Source organism: Muntiacus reevesi, chromosome 7 (assembly GCF_963930625.1).
Source record: "Muntiacus reevesi chromosome 7, mMunRee1.1, whole genome shotgun sequence".
Classification (NCBI taxonomy): domain Eukaryota; kingdom Metazoa; phylum Chordata; class Mammalia; order Artiodactyla; family Cervidae; genus Muntiacus; species Muntiacus reevesi.
Window position 1 is genome coordinate 82,798,054 of NC_089255.1, and position 21,713 is coordinate 82,819,766.

The 21,713-nt window shown below is 53.9% G+C and overlaps 1 protein-coding gene across 4 annotated transcripts; it reads right to left on the bottom strand.

Moving 5' to 3' along the window:
• Nucleotides 1-701: 701 nt before the first annotated feature.
• RPS6KL1 (ribosomal protein S6 kinase like 1) lies at nt 702-16,684 on the bottom strand. Of its 4 annotated transcripts, XM_065940624.1 has the most exons (11): nt 16,570-16,684; nt 14,890-15,174; nt 13,429-13,553; nt 12,392-12,484; nt 6,773-6,820; nt 6,253-6,385; nt 4,703-5,314; nt 4,176-4,265; nt 3,940-4,022; nt 2,444-2,539; nt 702-2,209 (listed from the first exon to the last, which is right to left on the bottom strand). In XM_065940624.1, the coding sequence occupies exons 2-11, from the start codon at nt 15,152-15,154 to the stop codon at nt 2,099-2,101; spliced, it is 1,656 nt and encodes a 551-aa protein (XP_065796696.1). In that variant the 5' UTR covers nt 15,155-15,174; nt 16,570-16,684; the 3' UTR covers nt 702-2,098. The 4 variants fall into 4 exon arrangements, with proteins under 4 accessions (XP_065796696.1, XP_065796697.1, XP_065796699.1 ...); XM_065940625.1 differs by lacking the exon at nt 6,773-6,820; XM_065940627.1 differs by lacking the exon at nt 4,176-4,265.
• Between the last annotated feature and the right edge of the window lie 5,029 nt (nt 16,685-21,713).

Sequence of the window (21,713 nt, forward strand, 5' to 3'; positions counted from 1 at the left end):
ACAGAGTGGCTCCTACAGGGCAGAACTAGAGCCAGTAGAAGAAACTTGGGTTCAATGAAAGAATTTTAGAATGATCAGGTCTGGGGCATGGAGCTACAAGCTTTCATATCTTTAGTAAACCTACAAAGGAGGTATATTTAGCCCTGTTTTTATCAAATGGAGACAGACTATAAGCCCTGCTGAGACCACAGATCTAAACCCAAGGCCTAGCAGCATGTTAGATGTGCAGTACTTATTGCATGAATGAGGCCCAGAAGTTCCAGAGGCAGCTACGGCTTTGTACGGTGCTTGGAGGTGGTCTGGCCTGACTTAGTGTAATAGAAGGAACAGACTTGTGAGCGTACTCCAGCAGGCTCTGGCCAGGTCCTCTCATTTACCTCCTTGAATTCCAGTCTTCTCAGGAGCCACCATGTGTTCAAGGGGTCACTGTGAGGATTGGACCCCCACCCGCAAGCACCGTGACCCTCTGAAGACTTCCCTGTTTTATGTCCCACGGAGCCCAGTGTCCCCTACGTGCTGGGGCTTTTCCGTGGGTTCACAGCTGCTCTGTGGGGCACAGGGGCATGCTGTCACTACCAGCCCTGCTTCCTCCTTCCTAGCAGGTTCCAGACACACTTGGTTATCGTGGAGCTCCTCCTCTATTCCCATTCTCGCAGGGCCCCTCTCATTGCGTTAATGATGCAAGGACGCCAGAGGCAAGAGCAGGCTTTATTGGAGTGGGGGTGGAGGAGGTGGGCAAGCCCCAGGGAGAGCCAGCACCTCCCTGTGTCCTTTGCCTCAGACTCATCCCAAGGGCCTCCCCACAACATGGGTCCCCAGCCCTTCACAGCCAGGACTGGAGGGTGGTGTCAGAGATGCCGCCTGGTGGTGATGGAGACTCAGGCAAGAAGGAGTTGTGGGCAGAGGTCTATGGAAGTTTCTGTCTTGGATGCCACACCCCAGTGACAGGGTGAGTCCTGAGAGGAAGAAGGGGGCCCCCAAATCTGGGGAGGGAATTATCTTTAGGGGTAACTACTTATCCTAGCTCTTCAGAGACCAGGAACTTCTTGCTTCTGGCTAAAAGCTTGGGCAATCATTCTGGGTGTTGCTTGGTTTCATTTCAAAAGGAAATGAAGTCACAGTGGGTAGTGGGTTGAGTGGACCCTCAACACTGAAATGCAAAATGGTAAACAGGACAAATGTCCAAGAAGGGAATCCTAGTGGAGACAACATTCCTTCAAGTGACTTCAGGCTGGAAACAGAATCCTGGTTCCCCCGGCTCAGACCCACGGGCCAGGGTTTGCTTTCTCTCCACGTGAGTGGGCTAGCTGGGGAAGGGAGCTTTTTATTCTGCTTTCAAAACTTCTGTAAGTGGCAGAGCTGTGCCTGCCTTCCCCTCTTTCTTCCCCTTCTTCCTTATCCTTATTTTCCTCCCCTTCTTTCCTTTTGCTCTCAAAGGTCTGTAATCACAAGATAAGCGGCATGGTCAGGAGGGGGTGGGTTGTCCTGTCCCTCCGGCTCCACCCGATGTCCCCTACAGACTTCTTCCCTGCTTCCCCACCTCCCCCATCCCCTGGGGAAGTAGCCTTTGATAGAAGGGGCACACTGGTTGCGTGGCTGAGATTGGAGCCAGGAAGCCAGGGGACTAGTATCCTGAGATGAGTCTCCAGAGACATCCTGAGTGGGGCGCATGGCAGATCACAACTCAAGAGTTCTCGGCTCAGCAGGTGGTCAGTAGCTCAGAGCTAATGCCAAGGAAGGCACCTTTTAACAGGGCAAGTCCGAGTTCAAGGTACAGGGTGTAGACACAGCAGGAGACTGTTGACTGATGGGCGGAGGATGGACAGGTGGAGACATTCAAGCTGCCTAACAGGCTGAGATCTCTGCCCCTCAACACCAACTAGAAAGCATTTCTCCAAGAGGTGGCTGGGGGAGTCCACAAGGCCCTTCCTGGTCAGTGGCGATGAGACTTCTGAGGCCCAAGGCTGGGGTCCTGACCAAGAAAGGCAAAGCTGCCTTGCATTCTTTGCCCGTGGGCCACTGATGGGAGGTGGCAGGCAAAGAGACAAGAGGAGATCCAGACCAATCCAGCCGCTCCGATTGCCGACGCCACGCCCTCCTACCCCACCAGTTTGCTCCACTGGATGGAACTGAAAAAGGGGTGGGCCTTGAGCTTGTGGACACCGTCTCCTCCAGCGCCCAGGCGCTGGGCTGGATCAAACTGCAGCAGCTGCGGAGAAAAGCCCAGTCAGCCCTGGGCAGGCCGGCCAGACCCCCCGGAATCCCGTGTTACCCTGGTGGGGAGGCGGACATTGGTGTTTGGCCACTGAGATATAGAAATTTGTCCTGCTCCCACACTGGACACCTAGTACATGGGGTGAGTTGTTCACACACAGGGCTCTGTCCTCCCTTCTGTCCACCCTCAGGCCAAGAAGGCGCCACCGGGAGGCCGCCTGCACCTCACCTCAGTCAGCAGGGAGGCCGCCGGGCCACTGAGCCGCTCGGGCAGCTGCAGCTGGGTGTGGGGCTGGATTCCTGAGGGGTGGCTCTGGGACAGCGCCTGGGAAGACACGGGGAGGTGGCCCCCAGGAGTCTGTACACTCCAGTGGCGGCTGGGATTTTATTTCTTCCCTCTGTGTCACACCTCATGGGCACGGTCATCACTCTGTCACCTTCTGCTTTGGATCTGCTGCCTGCCGGGCTGAGGAAGCGCCTGACTCCTGTGATCCCTAGTTTCTGCAACAACCTTCAAAGTAAGCAATTGGCATCCCCATTTTAAGGGCAAGAAGCAGGCTCTGAGAGGTCGACAGATCTGTGCTGATTTCAGGGTTTGAACCCAGGCCCCTGTGGCTCCAAGCTTGCTGGAAGCACCGGTCTTGGGTTGCCATCGGGGCAGGAACTCTACCAGGAGTAGCACTGAAACCTCTCTCCTTACAGAAAGCAAATCTCCAAGGGCGGCTCCTTTGCCATGGCATGCTCCTGCCAGGGTCAAGGCAGGGCTGTGGTGAGACCAGAAGGCAGGACCTATCTGTGCTCCAGAAGGGTGCAGCTGCAGGGAGCAGAGAGGTGTGTCTGGAGGTCAGGAAGACAGGCAAGAAGCCACCTGGAGGAAGGCCAGGAGCCCTGAGCTGGACAGGTGGGAGGGCCCCAGCTAAAAGGAGAGAACCACTCTGGGCAGCTGTTTCGCAGCCAGGGCTCTCAGAGGCCCTGGCCTCGGGACCAAAGCAGGAGGCAGCCAGGAGTGACCTGTCAGCTCTGAACTTCCGGTTACACCGCGTCCTCTCAGGGTACTTCCTGCTCAAATGGAGCTTGGCCTCTCCCTGATGCCTGATTTAACTGGCCCCAGGTGCAGCCCTGAGCTCATGGGGGAGGACGGAGCTGAGCCCACCACCCTGAGCAAGGTGCTTGCGAGGGGAACTTCAAGCTCTGGGTCGACCCAGGCTGGACAGGGCAGCTGCCGGCCTGGGATGATGGAGACCCTCTCTCTGGCCTTCCAGCCAAAGTCTGGGAGTCACAGCTCTGAAGGGTGTGGATGGGAGGACGTGGTGTGAGCAGTGGGGAGAGGAGGCCTGGGGGGATGATCCGAGGAAAAGGGCTGTGTCGCACTCAGCCTCCCTCCAGAGCCGGGCCCAGGCGCACTCTTCCAGGAACCTTCCCTGAGCACCGCGGCTCGACTCTCCCTCATCTAAGTCGACTGTCTCCCTAGTTATCGCCACTTGCTCGATGAGGGTGGGGATGCAGAGTGTGGCCAAGGCCTGAGTGGGAATTGCTTCCTCCTCCTCTCACGGCCTCTGGGCTGGGGGAGAAGGGGTCTGTGCTGACAAGACATTGGGCCCAGTGGCCAGGTCTTGAGCAATCAGGTAGGCTCAGCCCCCAGCACTGAGCAGTTGGACTAACCCCAGCCCATGCTATGCTCAGTGACACCCGCCAGGCTCCACACCCTGCCCACACAGAGCTCACCGTCCCGGTCAGCAGTTCATACAGGAGAGACCCAAAGCTCCACCAGTCGCAGGCTTCGGTCAGCTCCGAAATCCCACCGACCTCTGCGGGAGCCAGAACACACGAGTCCTCAGCCTCGCTGAGCGGGCAGGTCTCCCCTCAACCCCTCCCCCCCACCCCCACCCCCGGGATGTGCCTGGCCCCCGGCCCAGCCCACACCCAGATGCCCAGGGGCTGCCCCATCCCTCCCTTCTTGCCTGGGGCGCTGTAGAGGTTGTGCGAAGCCTCCCTGCAGCACTGGGGCTCCACCTCTGACCACTGGCCAAAATACGTGAGCCGGATGTGGCCTTGTCATCCCACGTGTGTGCAGGGAGGAGCCAGAGGGGGAGAGAGCTGCAGTTAGTCATCTTGGAGCCTTTGGTGTGGGGCAGGGGACCCCAGGAGCCAGTGGGCTGTGCTGGGCAGAGGTTCCCTAGGGGCACGGCCCCTCCACCCCGAGGCCCCGAGACAACCCGGTCTTCACAGGAGCGGCTGCCCCAGAGCTCAGGGTGGGGAAAAGGGTCTGCTTTCAAAGCTCAACCACGGCCAGCCAGCCGGGCTTGGCTGAGGCCTTCCCGAAAAGGCAGAGGGCAGGGGTGCCCCAAGGGAACAGGCAGATAACCTCCGCCTCCTCTTGGCTCTGGGGAAATCTCGGGGCTTTGGGGGCCTCCCGCCTGAGGGGTGGGGTAGGGTTAGGGCCTGCTCTTCTGCCCCCAGCCCCCAACCCCCGGCCTGGGGTGCCTACCGGCCTGGTCCAGGAGCAGATTCCGGGGATTGAGGTCCCGGCACAGCACCCCTTGCTGGTGCAGCGCTTCCAGGGCCAGCAGCGTCTCGGCCGCCCACTGCCTCACCTGCTCCTCCTTCAGACTCCAGGCGCCCCCGCCGGACACCGGGCTGGCCCCTCCAGAAGCCGAGGGGTGGCTCGGACCTCTGCCTCGGCCGCAGCCCCCCAGCACCCGGCCGGCCCCGGCCCGAACCCAAGGGAGCCCCCAAGGGGCTGTGGGCTCTGAGCTCCGGCCAGGTCCTCGCCTGGTCTGGCAGTGCAGGCGGCCACCGGGGGCCTTTGGAAGGTCCCAGAAGCAGGCGGTGCTCGTCCTGGCTGGCGCTTCACCCCCAGCCTCTCTCTGGGTTGTAACGAATGCCGCACCCCTGGCTGGGGTGAGGCTCTGAGAAGTCCACGGAGGCTTCAGAGGGATTCCTTCCTGCAGGCGGGTGTGTCCTGGGGGCACCCGAGCTGGGGTCCCAAGGCTGAGGTGGGAGTTTAGCGGAGGCTTCGTCTTCTCCAGGCTGGAGCCAGACCCCATCCCAGACTGCTGGGGGTGTGGCTGGGAGAGCAGGTGGGACCAGAGTGTACCTCCTGGGCGGAGCAGAGGGAGCCAAAAATGTGGGGACAGGAGAGGAAATGAGTGTGGACGCGTTTTTGTCCCACGCCTGCTCCCCCTCTGTCTTGGGCACAGACCCTCTGCCTTCAGGTCCTCACTTGGCTCTCTCCCCTCCCGAAGCCCAGGATGCCCTCTTTCCTCCTCTCTACCCACCCGTGACGGGGCCCCAGGCTCACAACCTGGCACAAAACTAGGTGCTTAACCCCTAAGGAGATGTAAATTATTCTCTAATGCCCTTGGTCTAGGTGACGGGTTCTCCGGTGTTCCATGTATTATGTATTTTTCAAAGGGAGAATCCTGGAGAAGGGCATGGCAACCCACTCCAATACTCTTGCCTGGAGAATTCCATGGACAGAGGAGCCTGGAGGGCTGCAGTCCACGGGGTCACAAAGAGTCGGACACGACTGAGCGACCAAGCACAGCACAAGGGGAGAATGGTGTCATCAATTTAATTAAGTAAAACAAAAGAAGGCTAGGCGTGGATCTGTGATGACTACATGTCATGATCCAGAGAGGTGTACCTCATTGAAAACAAAACAAAAAAAAATCCTAACTGATCAATAAATATCTGCTGTGGCCCAGTTCCTGTCCTTACAGCTTTGGCACCATCATCCCATGTGGCCACTCGGAGGGGTGGGCACGGACTAGAAAAGTGAAAAGAGCCAAGACTGGGGGAGACGGTGACAAATGGGACAGCTGCATACGTGCCCTCGTTCGCCCAAGACGTGACATCCTCCCAGGATGTCCCCTGCCTCCTGGCATCACTGAGAAGCCCATAGCAGGCTGGTCCTGCCTTCACCCTCCAGGCAGGCTGGGCCTGTGGCTGGTCACCAAGCTCGGCATTTTAAGGGGATGAGGCAGGACAACCTCATGAAGGCCTGAGGAGCTGACGGGGCCCCTGGGGCCCACTCACCTTGCACGTGCTCCAGGTGCAGGAAGATGGAGTCCTCAGTCACAAAGTACCGCAGGAGCTGGGTCATGTAGGGGACACCGTGTGGGATGATGGTCAGCCGCTCCCGGCTCGCCACGTGGCACCTGGACAGGCCCTGAGGAGGGGGCAGGCCGGGCAGATCAGCTGGGGGGCCAGCCAGAGGCCACTCTGCTCTTCAGGGGCAACCAAATGAAGTGTGGGAGCCCCCCGAGGAGCAGCTGCCTCCCCCCAGTTCCTGTCCTGACCCTCAAGCCTCTTTCCACCATGGAAGGCAGGCCCTCCCCACCCTGTCTGGGCCAAGGGTAAGGCAGTATACGTGTATGTGTTTCTGGGAGGTTGGGCACATGCCCGGGGTGCAGAACTAGCAGCTGGGGGATCTGGAGGGAACGTGGGCTTCCCATACGGGTTCTGGGTAAAGGCTCCCCAGAGGGCAGGGGTTTCCAAGAGCTCTGAGAAGGTCCCAAGGGGAAGGAGGAATGGCAGGGGGTGGGGTGGCACCTGCCTTCACCACGAAGGTCCCTCCAGTCGCTAGGTCCTGGACCAGCTGCACCTGCAGAGGCCCAGGAGGCACTAGTCAAGGCACAAGCTAGTTCCCGGGGCTCCACGCCCCCACCCCCACCCCCGCCCAGGCCCCATGCTCCTCCACCCAGGCGAGGCAGGGACGTCAGGCTTTGGTGGTACAGAGTATATGCCCTCCTCCACCAACATGACACTGAACCTGTCTGATTCATCCACCCTTGTTAGAAACTGCAGGTCTTAGCTCAGGTACCACCTCCTCCAGGAAGCCTTCCCAGCCTCAGATTGGGCCAGGACTCCTAACCTGTCTGCAGTGCTCTCTGGGCTCACCCCCATCACACTTGTGTGTGGTTTTCCTATTTCCCGGGCTGTGAGCTCCAAGAGTGCAGGGACCATGCTGTCTAGCTCTGTATTCCCAGAGCCCTGCACTGCACAGGGAGGTAGTCAGAGCTTCCCACACGCATGGTGAGTGGTCCATCCTGCAGGATCTGAGGGTGGCATGGCTGGAAGGGACCTCAGGGCCAGTCACCTTCTCTCAACTCTTATTTTATAGGTGAAGAAGCCAAGGCTCTGAGAATGCAGCCCCAGTGGTGCCTGAAGCCACGTGGGCTTGGCGAGCTCCTTCAGGCCGCAACCCCTGCCCCCCACCCCCAGTGGTGCGATGGTCTTATTCTTGGACTCTGTCTTTGGCAAGCAACCCATTCCTTCTGTTGGTTTTGCTTGGAGGCGGTGGTCTGCAATTGCTGGGTCAGAGCCTTGTTTAGAGCTGGGCCCTAGACTCATCTCCACTATGGGCAGGGGTGAACCCCAGCCGTAGGAGAGGAGCTGTCAGGGCAGAAAGGTGGAAGATTCAGCCCAGAGAGGGGCACGTGAGGGCAAGACCAGCACCCTGGGTCATAGCAGTCCCTCCTTCAGAAGGCCATTAAGAGGATGCTGTTAAATCAGACAGCTCAAGTAGGCGGCAGCTCGAGCCTGCCATATAGCATGCTCTCTGTAGTCTTTGCTGATGACTATTAATATCGGCACAGGGAAACTCGTGTATAGTATTACTGTATAGTACTACTCTGTATAGTATTATTATAGTATAGGATAGCATTATATTGTATACCGTATAGTGTTACTCTGCGCTAAGGGCCTTATCTAGTTTACTTCATTTTATTCTTACAGCCCTACCAGGTGAGTATTTCTGTGCTGTTCTGCTGTGCTCAGTCATGTCTGACTCTCTGAGACCCGCCAGGCTCCTCTGTCCTTCTGATTCTCCAGACAAGAAGACTGGAGTGGGTTGCCATTTCCTCCTCCAGGAGATCTTCCCGACCCAGGGACCGAACTCACGTCTTTTGTGTCTCCGGCATTGGCAGGCAAATTCTTTACCACTGTGCCACCTGGGCAACCCCAAGTATTACTAGTGACTCATTTTACTGATGAAGAAATCGAGGTTCAGAGAGGTAACGTTGCCTGCAGTCCCACAGAGCTGGGATGCGAATCCAGATGGGCTGACCCAGGAGCCTTGAAGACATAACTGAAAACAGGGACACAACTAGGTGACCTGGCACATGCCTTCCGCTCTGGGCCTCAGTTTCCCCGTCATCAGTGAGATGAAGGTGGTGGACTCTGAGGGCTGGGGCATCAGGAGTGAGGTACCCCTTCTGACCACTAGAGGTCTCTCCCCCAACAGCCGGAGATGGAGTCCAGCCTGATCCCGGCTCCTCCGCCCAATGTGTGCCCAATGAGTTTGAAAGAGAGAACTCTGGGGTCATTCAGGATAACACGGTTTCCCACAAGTGCTGACACCCCGGATAATTCCCCACTGCCTCTTGCCAAGTGGGATTCCCCACCACCTTGTCCTGGGCAAGGCTTCTCGTTTACAGATTCAAAAAAAAAAAAAAAAACCCAGCAGGGAAGGTCAGGGAGGCCAGAAACAAAACTTGATCAGTACACTGAAACAGTGTGTTAAAAAAGAAAAGAAAAACTACATACACACACACACAAGAATCAAGAAATTAGGCCAAACCATTAATGCTGATGATCTTGGAATGAGGTAGGAAGGATAGAGGGCAATATTTGTTGTTGTCACTGTTGTTTCTGGCCACCCTGAATGGCTTGCAGGATCTTAGTTCTCCAACCAGACATCAAACGTGTGCGCCCCTGCAGTGGAACTGCAGAGTCCTAACCACTGGATAATGAGGAAATTCCCATTTATTCTTTCAAACTCTTTTCTTTTACATCATATTTCAAAAGGGCAGCAAAAGGGACCCCCCCCCCCCCACCGCCCCATTAAATCAAGCAAACAAAATAAAACAAAAAACCCCTTCCTCTTTGTTCTGTGCTATGGGAGACAGAGCGCTGTTTTGTCACTTGACCTCTATGAGTCTCAGTTACATTCTCTGTAAAAGAATGATTAAAATGCAGCAGCATTGCGCAGGAGGACTTTCTGCTGTGACAGAAATATTGTCTATCTATCCAATGTAGAAGCCATGAACCACATGTAGCTATCAAGCCTTTGAAATATATTGGGTGCCACTGAGAGAATAATTTTTATTAAAACTGGACTTCCTTGGTGGTCCAGTGGTTATGACTTTGCGCTTGCACTGTGGAAGGTCTGAATTCAATCCCACTCAGGGAAGTTCTACATGTCACGTCGAGCAACCAAAAAAAATTTTTTTTAATAGTCTTATGGGCTTCCCAGGTGGTACTAGTGGTAAAGAACCAGCTTGCCAATGCAGGAGACATAAGAGACTTGGGTTCAGTCCCTGGGTTGGAAGATTCCCTGGAGGAGGGCATGGCAACCCACTCCAGTACTCTTGCCTGGAGAATCCCCACGGACAGAGGAGCCTGGTGGGCTACAGTCCATGGGGTCACAGAGTGGGACACAACTGAAGCAACAATTTCATTCCATTTCATGTGGCTGGTGACTACTATATCTGACTGTACAGTATAACCCTTCTTCCCCCACAGGGAGACCAAGTGGGTTTAATGCAACAGCTGTGCCAACTACAATGGGCCTTACAGATGTCAGGTGAGATTGCTATCCAGAAGGTGTAAGGTAGTTCTGAGTGCCAGCTCCCATCTTTTTAAAAAAGGAAGTCTCTTTTTTAAAAAATAAAACCCACTGAGCTCTCGGGATGTGAGGACAATTAAAACTTTGGTAAAACACATTAACCCTTTCTTTTAAAATGTCCACAGTGTCAAGGCCAGGAGGACTTCCTCCTGGAGCAAACAAATCCAGAAGTTTCAAATAGGTTCTCAAGCACGAAGGTCCAAAGGGGCTGTTCATATGCTCCAGTGGGCAGGGCAGGAAAGGGGCAGGGCTAGCGCCTCATTAAAGCGGGCAGCCCTTCCTTGGCCCCGGGCTGACAGGCCGGAATGTGAGCCTGCATTTCCAGATCCTCTCATTTCTCAGGAGAAGTAGGAAACTTGGACTTTCTTTATGAAACCTGCCAATTTTTAAATGCTGATAAATAGTAATAATTTTAAAAACACCCTTGTGTTTGAGCCAAAAACACAGAAGGGACTTGGCTGTCCTTCTCTTTCTTCCCCATCCCGGACTCAGGGCCTGGCTCCTGGACAAAGCTCAGCAAATAGCCAGTGTTGTCTCCCAAGCCCACCAAGGCTCCCCAAGAGCAGACCCTGGGCATCCTGGCCAGCTGCCCACCTAGTCCCTGACCTACCCCCCTCACTGTTCTCTGCCACCCCCTACCCCTCTTCGGGCCTGTGAACCCTCATGGTGGGACCTCTCTGGGGGCACTCCAGGCTTCCTCAGCGGGGACCTTTGCTGCTCTGAGTCTGGGGGCTGCTGCAGACTGGCACTGCTCTGCCAACCACCCGCCCTGGTCTGTCTGGGCACAATGATGGAATGAAAGGCAGTGACATCCATCCAGGCCTGGCTGTAGGGACCTGGGCCGAGTGGCCCTAATATCTCTCCTAATTTGGGAGACTGATTTTCCTGGCTTGTGAATGACACAGGAAAAGGCCACAGGATTTTACGAGGGATGTGAAGTGGCTAAGTTGAGTGCCCAAGAAAGGGTAATAAAGGAAAGAAGAGGGCACTTGTAAGACAGAACGGTTGGGCTTGGCCTGTATCTGTTTTTCCCATATGCACAGGCCTTGGAATAGAGGATTCCAAAAATGCTTTGCACATGTGTGTCTGGGGTTAAACAAATTCAAATTCGGGGAATTCTGTCACAGACCTCCCTCTTGGAGTTTCACTGTGTACATTTGCATCCTCAAAGCCTGAAACTTCCTAGAATTAAAGCAATGAAGTAATGTAACTTTAACTCACTGTTTCTAAAGCTTATTTGACCCAGAACCCCTCTCTCTGTAACACCATCGGTTCAGTGGGATGCCACACGGGCAAACAGTGGTGGCTGTCGCCTCCTCGGCCTGCCCATGGGGGCAGCCGATCCACGTGGATGAATGCGGTGGGCAGGAAGGGCTGGGCAGATGGAAGCTGGCTGGGCCTTGGCTGACAGACCGGGCGCCTGCTCCAGGGACTGGGGAGCAGCTGCTGGAATGAGGCCAGGGATGGGAAGCCTGCTTGCCGCTGACCCACTCTTGTCATCAGGCTTCAGCCATCAAACTTGTATCAAACACTTTAGTGTGTGCCAGGCTTTTCCCAAAAATTATTTCACTTCAGTTCCCACATCCCCCTGGGTGGGAGGGTGCGGGCGGGTGGGAGGATCCCTTCTCCACTTCCAGATGAGAAAACCGGTGCCCAGAGAGGGCAAAGAGTTTGCCTGGGGCCACGCGGTGCCCGTCCAGACAGCACTTCATCCTCGGTGGCGTGTGAAGGAGCACACACCAGTCCTTTTTTCTCTGCCAGCTCCCACACCCGCCCAACTCCCCCATGAGTGTCTTAAATGACAGATGCCTGGGTTCAGCCCTAGAAATTCTCACTCGGTGGGTTTGGGATGGGGCCCAGGCATCTGTGTGGTTAGGAAACTCCCCCAGGTGATTCTGATGAACAGTTCAGTTTGAAAAAAAAAAACAAAAACAAACACTTCAGCAAATACTCCAGCTATCTCTGGGTCGGGGCGGAGAGCAATTGAATATTGGCTCAAATCTCATTTGACCCAACCTGTCTGTCCTGCTGAGTGTCCAGGTCCAGTTTGCGCTGTCGACTCATGTCTGCCCTGAATTAAGGGAGCCAATCCTGGACGGGGGCACCGCAGGAGAAGCCAGGAGACAGAGGGCAGAGCTGCCCAGGCCCTGGACAAGGCAGGTTTCTAGCGATGAGCACATTCCTGCCCCAGGAACCTCTGGGCTGGGTTTGGCGGGGGAGACTCTTGGTTGCAGCCCCGGAGGAAGCGGGAAGCGGGGGCGCGCGAGGCTGCACAGGCTGGCTGGGTGCCCCTGCGGCTTCTGTCCTGAACTGCCAGGGGGGCGGTTCTGTGTCTGAACTGGAGGATCTGTGGAGAGGCGCTGTCTGCCTCTGCGGCTTCCTCACTTTTTCCTTTCCGGGGCTGGTGTGTGTTGGGCTGGAGGAGGGGTGGGCACCCCTGGACCTGACTGCCCTTCTCCGCTTGGACCCCCGTGACCCTTTTCCAGCACCGGCCACACCTGGTCACACACGTCGTGTCCTCCCACACCTTGGGCGTCACTCGCTCACCTTCTCGATGACCCCGACCACCTTGCAGCCCCTCAGATGCTCCAGGGCAGAGCTCAGCGTGCGGATGGGCCGGAGCCTCAGGCTGCTGAAACCCTGCAACAGCAGGAGAGAACCCCGCGGTGGCCTCAGGGTCACGGCCTCCTCACCCGGCGGCGGGCACGCCTCGGCCTGCCAGGAGACCAGTGGCCACAGAGGGCAGGACCGGGGTGCGGGCAGACCCCCACATCACAGAGATAGACCGAGCGGAGAAGCTGGCCTCGGTCCAGGGTGGCCAGACCACCCTCTCAGTTCAGCCCCCACCCAGCCCTCCTTCCAGGCCCAGGGAGTCCTCAGAAACCCCCTCTCAAAAGCACCAACCACAGGAGGCAGATGCTCAAAGGGGTGGGGAAATAACCCAGGCAACAGGCCTCAAAGACCGAGGCAGGCCCAGGTACCTGCACTGGGGGAAGCATCTTACAAGGTGCATCAGACCTAGAAGGAGTGTGTATGTGCACACCTGAGGGCTTCAGAAGTGTGCGTACATTCTCAACCCTCTCTGAGGGCCCACTGGGTCAGGATGTGGGGAGAGGATTTGTGCGCATTTACATTTGTATATGCACGTATTCACGAGCGTGTATATGCACATGGGTATTCACGTCTGTGTATACGCACATGGGTATTCATGTCTACTCCAAACACTCACTGCAGCCCAGCCGAAAAGCACTCTGGGAGCCTGAGTGTGTACACAGGTGAGCATGTGTCTGGGCTGTGTGTGAGGGTGAGGAGCTGCCTCTGTGTGTGTGTCTCCTCTGTGAGAGTGCTAGACTGGACTGGAGATGATTCACTAAGTGTTAGAATATGAATGAGCTACGGAGAGTGTGGGAGAGAGGGGGAGGAAGCCAGGAGGAGGAGGGCAGGGGGGCAGCCCTGGGACACGCGCCAGCCTGCCTGTGCTCTTCACCGCATGCCCTGCCAGGGACAGTAAGGCGACAGCTCCCTGGCCTGGGGGGTGGGGGCCTCAGCCCCCTGGAGCCCTCAGGCCTCTGGGGGCTCCTCACCTCATCAGGGCTGGCTCCGCTGCCCAGCGTCCTCTGCAGGTGGCAATTAAAGATCTCCTCCGCCCGCCGCAGGTATTTGGTTATCTTCAGCTTGACAGCCTCACACCTCTCCTTGTTGGGGTCGACTGTGGGGAGAAAGGGTCAAGAGGACCCCGCCAGCCCTGGGAGGAGGCAGGGGTTGGGGCTCCCATTGCCCATGCTATGCCCCCCACAGGAGGGCAAGGCCTATTTCTGAGGCTGGTCAGTGGATTCTGACCCCACATCTGTTCTTGGATCCTCTTCTGGGTGGCAGACCAGCAGGGGAGCAGGAGGAAGGATGGTTGCAGGAGAGACTGGGAGCTGGGGGGCCCCTCGGACTACCCCACTTTACCAGTTGGCACCCACCACCTCCTGGCCACTGTCACACCCTGGGAAGGAATGGAATGGAGTTTCTCTGTCTGTTTTTTACAGGAGGAAGGAGAAGCCCCCCAGAGAACACACCTTCTGCTATCTTTGATGTCCAGCATGAAAGAGGCCAGAACAGGCATTGGGCCTGGAGGGTAAAGGTGTTCATGGGACAGGCATGAAGCCAGCTTTTGAGAGGTAGCATCAGTGCAGGGTCCGGAAGTGTGAATTGGGGCCTGACTCTTACCCCTGGGCTGGCCATCAAGGCCCTCGGGTGTCTCCAACTGGCCTCAGCGCCAGCCTCTCCCACAGCTTGGAAATGCCTCCCTTTGCCCTGAACAGGCCTCCCCTCTTACCTTCAGGCCTCTGCCTGTGTTCTCTGCCTGCCCCCTCTCTCTCCCCCTCCAGGTTCTTCAGCTGGACAGCATGCCTACCGTTCTTCAGTGCTCAGATTAGGGTTTTGACTTTTAGAAAATGCCCTGTGCCAGGCTTGCCTGGCCTCAGTCTCCCTCTTCCCTCCCTTTACTTCCTCCCCATTGTCCTTGCCACCTGGGACTATAATTGTCCATCATCAACTCATCAATCTTCTGCCATTAGAATGCAAGTACCCAGAGGGCAGGACCCCAGACCAGCCCCAGGGATAGGAGGGCTTAGTGAGCCAAGCTTATAGCCTCTGGAGCCCAAACTGTTCAAATCCCAGCTTTGTCACTTGATAGCTGTGGAGTCTTTTTTTTATTTTTAGCTGTGGAGTCTTAAGCAAGCTATTTAACTGCCCTGTGCCTCAATTTCCTCATCTGGAAAATAGGAATAAAAATCATTCTTGTATATTTGGAAGTACAGGCCAGAGCATCCACAGTGGTTTGTATTACTGTGAATCAGAAATGAATTGATACAGGTAAAGCCCTTAGACCAGTGCCTAGTGTAAAGGAACTGCTTTATAAATGAAGGCTATTCTTATCAATACTACTGTCCTTCTCATAGGTCCCGCAGGGCCAGCACAGAGCCCTGCTTACCCAGCACAGATGGACAGATGACAGGATGAGCCCTTCCTCGGCCCCTGCCCAGCCCCAGCCTCACCATGCATGCCTCGGAGGAGAACGTCCACGCCGTTCTGGTAGTGGTTGAAGGCGGCCTCATAGTCCTCACTGACGTCACGCTCCAGGGCCAGCCGGATCTGAGTGGCTGCGTCCACCAGGTAGTCGTGCTTAGTCATGTCAGCTGCCCCCGGAGCCACCCGGTTGCGAATCTGCTCCAGGTACACTCGAGCCTGGGACCGTGCTCGAGAGCAGGGCTCGGGTTCCGGGCCAGGGCCAGGAGGGCACTCACAGGCCACGAGGCTCATGGCTGCCCTGAGTCAGGGACCTGGAATGAGCAGAGGCATTAGGAAGAACCCAGATGGGGACAACAACCCATCTGTACCCTGGTTTCTCCCACTGAGTATTGTGGAGACTGATACTCACCTCCAAGGGCTAGAGGGATCAGAGTTAATGGGGGTAAAATCCCTCACTAAGCCAGATCTTTCCTAAGTGGTGGTCATAACACAATAAAAACATGCTTTGCGCTCTGAGTTGTTTTTACAATTCTTTCCATTTAAATTCAGTTCAACAAGTATTTCTGGAGCACCTACTGTGTGCTGAGCATTGGAGAGAGCTGAAGATATTTGTGATTCAGAACTGCCTTCAAAGGGCCTCTGGGCACATTAAACATATGCAAGTCACCATACTTTGAGGCTGAAGCAAAAGCCGGGGGCCCAAAGGCCATTTCTTATACTGTGCCCTGTTCACCCCTCCCTCCTCCTCCCAAGGAAATCTCACTTATCCTTCAGGGTTTGGCTCCATGGTACCTCCCCAAACAGGAGAGATTGCCCCTGCTTTATTTCATTTCCCTTGGTCCCAAGATCAGTGTGGCCAGGGAGTGAGGACCCCCAAGGAGCCAGGCGGAGAGCTGGGCACAGGGCTTGGCCTTAAAGACTGCAGGCAAATGAAATGACTGGCAGATTCAGTACCACTCTGGATGGAATTAGATGAATGAGGTCAGAGCCCAACCAGCCCTAGGGAGGGGATGGCTCTGGCCCCCTGGCTCTGCTCTGAGAAGTCCAGGAGGCCACGTGGCCTTCAAGGACCGGACAGCAGCTCCACCCTGAGCAGCAAGTGATACAAGTGGCCAGGGTTAGAGCAGCGGCGGAAGGAAAGAAAAGAGCTCAGAGAGAGGCCGGAAAGCTGCCTCTATCCTTCCCTGCAGCCTCTGCACCTTTGCTCTCTCAGGCCTCATTGGGAAGGGGCAGGGCCCAAACCCCAGGTCATTTCTACTTCTGTGGAGAGAGGGAAGAGAGAACAGGATGGTGAGTGGGGCGGGGAGGAAAACCCACATCGCCAAGCCAGCGGGCAGCTGAGCCCCGGCCAGGATGCGGCCAGGAGGTGGAGGAGGGGAGGAAGGGAAGCCGCGCCCTTTCCATTCGGCCCAGTCACCAGGGCATGCAGCTCGGAGGCCGGTGATCAGAGGTACCCTGGTCGGCAGTGTGTGTTGCTCTGAGTCAGGGCCTAGCTTCACGGTCCACCCGACGGGCCGGGTCCTCTCAGGCAGAGCTGCAAAGCCGCGTCTGGACCCAGAAAGACGTGCATCCAGTCCGCGAGTCCCCTGCACGCAAGGTGCACCGCCCCGTGAGGGTCGCCAAGGAAGGGGACTGGGGGAATGAGAGGTGAGGGCATCCTCTCCAGGGGAAGAGGGGAGGGAGGAGGAGCCAGGCTAACACCGTACCTGCCCGAGCCAGGAGCTCGGTCCGCGCGGCCGGACTCAGCCCTGCGGCCACCTACACTTCGCCCCCGCGGAGGACATAGCACCGCAGGCGGCTGCTTTCCGCCCTTCTCCCAGGTGCAGGGGTCTGGCCGGTGCAGCCTGGTCATTGGTTGCAGATGAGCTCATCCGCTATCATTAGAATAAACCACCAATCAGCGCCCGGCTCGGCTTCTGGGCTCTTAAAGCAGCAGCGCCGGGAAAGCGGAGCTATGCGAGAGGGCTTGGGGAGGGGATGGGGGTGGGCAAGGATGCGATGGGGATGGGGATGAGGGTGGAGATGGAGTTGGAGACGGGCGGGTGGGGTAGGAGTTGCCGAGAGTGGAGGTCCAGACTCTCTCAGGGATGCAGAAGGAGTTGCTTCGGAATTTTAGGCCGACTAAAAGCACACGCGCCACTTCTGGGACTTTTCTCATTCGTTATTTCATGTATTTATTCAACTATTTGAATATGGTTGAAGATGGTGACTGCAGCCATGAAATTAAAAGACACTTACTCCTTGGAAGAAAAGCTATGACCAACCTAGACAGCATATTAAAAAGCAGAGACATTACTTTGCCAGCAAAGGTCCGTCTAGTCAAGGCTATGGTTTTTCCAGTAGTTATGTATGGATGTGAGAGTTGGACAATACAGAAAGCTGAGCGACCAAGAATTGATGCTTTTGAACTGTGGTGTTGGAGAAGACTCTTGAGAGTCCCTTGGACTGCAAGGAGATCCAACCAGTTCATCCTAAAGGAAATCAGTCCTAAATATTGATTGGAAGGACTGATGCTGAAGCTGAAACTCCAATACTTTGGCCGCCTGATTCAAAGATCTGACTCATTAGAAAAGACCTGTTGCTGGGAAAGATTGAAGGTGGGAGGAGAAGGGGACAACAGAGGATGAGATAGTTGGGTAGCATCACCAACTCAATGGACATGAGTTTGAGCAAACTCTGGGAGTTGGTGATGGACAGGGAGGCCTGGCGTGCTGCGGTCCATGGGGTTGCAAGGAGTTGGACACAACTAAGCAACTGAACTAAACTGAACTGATCCAACTATTTAAATATTATGTATTTAGAGAATACTGTGAGGGAGGAGCTAGATGGCAAGATACAGCAACTGAGTAGACAGTCTCTGCTCATGTCTTCCTGAGGTTTACAGTCTAAGTGAGGGGACACAGGGATTAAAGAACTAAAGGATATTAAAGAATGATATTTCATTCCAGATGTGAGCAGAGTTTTAAGAGAGAAGCACCATAGGGGCCGTGAGACTCACAGCAAGGGGAGTGACCTAGTTTGGGGGTCAGAAGACCTTCAGGAGGGGGTGATTTCTGAACTGGACACACAGACTTCACCTGCACCCTATTGCTGCCTGGACTTATACTATTCTTCCCTAGTACACTTGCTCCCTGCTAGATATCATTCCATTCCGTTCTGATTCCTAATGCCTTCCCCCTCTCCTCACTCTCAGCTGAACAGCATGCTTCTTCCATCCCTCAAAAACATGGAAACACAGACTCCTGCTCTGCCTGCTGGCCAAGTCTGCATCCACATACCATCTCCCCATCTCTTTCCGTAGATGACCTGTTTGTGCCCCATCAAAGGCCAGCCTTCCCCTCGGGGTCAATCTTGTGCCATCACCCACTCAAGGAACCTCCTCCAGCAATTCTCCCCTCTCTTTCCTCCACCATTAATTTTTGGCTTCTACTGCATCCTTCTTCCCATCTGAAACAATCATCATGCTGATTCTCGCATCTTGAAAACCATACGAAAGACACTGATGGCCTCACTTCTCCCCTCTCTACCACCCCAGGGGAGAAGAGAAATTGGAGAAGAGAAACTTCCCACTGGAGAAGAGAAACTACTTGCTGTCCCCAGTTTCTCTTCTCCCGGTCTTTCTTGAACTCTCTCTGATGAGGCTTTCTTCCCCAGCATTGGTCTGAAATAGCTCTTTGTCATGTTACCATGACCTCTTGGTTGCTAAACCCAATGGTCATTTCTCTGTCCTCATCTTACTTGACCTCTTAGGAGCCTCTGAGACTCAGGGGAATCACAGCCTTCTCTCCATGTGGTTTCTCCCCAGGTTTTCAGGACCCCCACTCGCTGTTGCTGCCCCTTCTGTCTCCTGTGATGGCTTCTTCTCTTCCAGATGTCTGAGGGTCCCAGGGCTCAGGTGTCCCAGATGCTTGACATCTTTGTTCTCCCTGTGCTTACTTTCTTGATGAGGGATTGAACTTCATCTCATGATTTGAAATAGTGTTATTCTATATGTTAATAATTCTGTGCATCTATTTACAGATATCATATATCTTCTGTATCCCTTAGCCCTCACCTCTCTTCTAGACTTACATATTTAGAAGTCTAATAAAACACCTCAAATTCAACAAGTCTGGATCCTTGAAAACAGAATGCTGAATGAAAGAAACCAGACACAAAAGGCCACATGTTGTACGATTCTATCTATATATTATTTCCAGAAATAGGGAGATTCATAAAGACAGAAAGTAGATGTCAAGGAGTGGGGAATGGGGAGTGGATAGTGGGTATAGGTCTTTTGAGGGAGTCAACAAATTTTCTGGAATTAGTGTGGTGGATACACAACTCATGAATATACTGAGAAGCATCAAAGCCACTTAAAGAGGTGAATTTTATGATATGTGAATTATAATCAATAAAAAAAATCATCATAATGAAAAAGAAAAACAACTGAATTCTTGATCATCCCCCACCTGAAACCTTATCCACCTAAAGCCTCTTCCGCTCTTCCAGCCCATCCTTCCCATTGCTCAGGCCAAAGATTTGAAGCCACGTCGGCTTATTTTTTCACACTCTACATCTAATCCATTAGAATATCATCATGGTATTTTCCTTCAAATTATACCCAGAATCTGATCACTGCTCACCATTTCCACTGCTACAGCATCTTCATCTCATATCTGATTTACCATAGGGGGATTCCTCCTGTCTTCTTGTTTTCACCCTTGCCACCCTACAGGCAGGTTTCAACACTGCCTCAGGGGATCCTTTCAAAGCATAGTAGACTCTGTACCTCTTCTGCTCAAAACTCTTCCAGAGCTCAAAACTCATCAGCCCAAGAAAAACTCTTAAGTTTTTGCCCTGACCTCCCAGGCCCTCGTGATCAGCCTCCTCTACTATTTCTCCAGCTTCATTGCCTGCCAGGGTCATTCACTCAGCTTCAGCTCCCGAGCTTCCTCACTGATTCTAGAATCCACATGGCAATCCCACCCTAAGGCCTTTGGCTCGCAGCTGCCCTCTGCCTGGAACAGTCTGCCTTTGGATACCTACCTAGTAATCTCTGCTTCTGTTTTGAGTCGTTTCCCTGATGCCACCTCTTTGAGAGACTTACCCTGACTGCACCCTCCCTTAACCCCCATCTCTCCCTCGCCCTCCTCTGCTGTGTCCAAACCTATTGACAGGGACTTCCCTGGTGCTCTAGTGGTTAAGAATCCGCCTGCCAATGCAGGGGACACGGGTTTGATCCTTGGTCCGGGAAGATCCCACATGTCGCAGAGGAACTAAGCCCTTGCACCATAATTACTGATCCTGAGCTCTAGAGCCCAAGAGCAACAACTACTAAGCCCATATGCTGCAACTACTGAAGCCCATGTGCCCTAGAGCCTGTGCTCTGGAACAAGAGAAGCCGCCACAATGAGAAGCACCACAGCAAGGAGTAGCCCCAGCTTGCCACAACTGGAGAAAGCCCATGCGCAGCAATGAAGACCCAGCACAGCCATAAATAAACAAGTAAAAGTAAAAAAGACTATTGGCATGAATCTAATTTACTTATTTGTTTCATATGTCTATTTCTTTCCACCCCCCCCCCCCCAGGGTAAGATCCACATGGGCAAGCCTTTCTTCTGATTTGCTCACTGCTGTCCTAAAAGCGCCTAGAATAACATCTGGCACATAGCATTGCTCAATCAGTATTGATTGGATGAATGAATGAGCTCCAAAGAATGAGAAAGAATTAACAAGGAAAGTGTTTGAAGAGGACTGTGGAGGCAAATGTTTTAAGCAGAGAATCATCATGTATAAATGCCTTAACAAATTAAGGCAGAAAAACAATATTGATATATAAAACAGATGGCATAAAACCAGTTGATAAAATTTAACACTCATTCAAGATAAGGATAAATTCTTTGCTTAACAAATTCTAAACAAACTCATGAACTTACTTCTAAACTTGATAAAAGGCTATCTACCAGAAACTTAGAGCAAATACCACATGTGATGATGGAGCATGAGACACATTCCCATGGCTCAGCTGTCTTTCTGACACATGGCAGGATCACACCTTCCTACTTCTTTGGAAATTAGACTTGGCCATGGGACTTGCCTTGAAATGCTAGTGGACAGAATATGAGTTACTTCAGGACAGAGGCTTCCAAAGGCAGTGTGCAATTCTTTCTGTCATAGTAATTGTGGAAGCGCATGTCCATGGAGAAAAAGAGCCTCCATCAGCCTGAGGCTTTGAGAAAGAACAGTAAGGAATGCCTCCCTTACCCATGACTTGTGTTGAATATGAGGTGCAAGTGAGAAATAAATTTTGATTTTGTTGAGCCACTAGATTTTGGAACTGTTTGTTATTGCAGCAAACTTTGACCTTTTTTGAATGATACCCCCAATGCAGTCAGAAATGAATGAATACCTCTACTTGTCAATAGTATACTGGACACGACAACTAACACAATGAGAAAGTAGAGACAAAGAAGAGGTTTACAGACTGGAAAGGAAGAAGCCATATTGCCATTACTTGTGATCATGTGATTCAATCACCCACCTTGAAAACCCAGAGCAATAACTGATGTGTTCGCCAGATCAATAGTTAAAATCAAGAGACCTTTTCTATACATCAACAATAGCAATTTGGTGGGACTTCCCTGGTGGTCTAGTGTTTTAAGAATCTGACTGCCAATGCATGCGGGTTCAATCCCTGGTTGGGGAAGATCCCACATGCCAAGGAGCAACTAAGCTCCTACACCACGACTACTGATCCCTCTTGCCTGGAGTCCCTGCTCTGCAATAAGAGAAGCTGTTGCAATGAGAAGCACCCTCACTGCAATGAAGAGTAGCCCCCTCTTGCCACAACTAAAGAAAGCCCATGCAT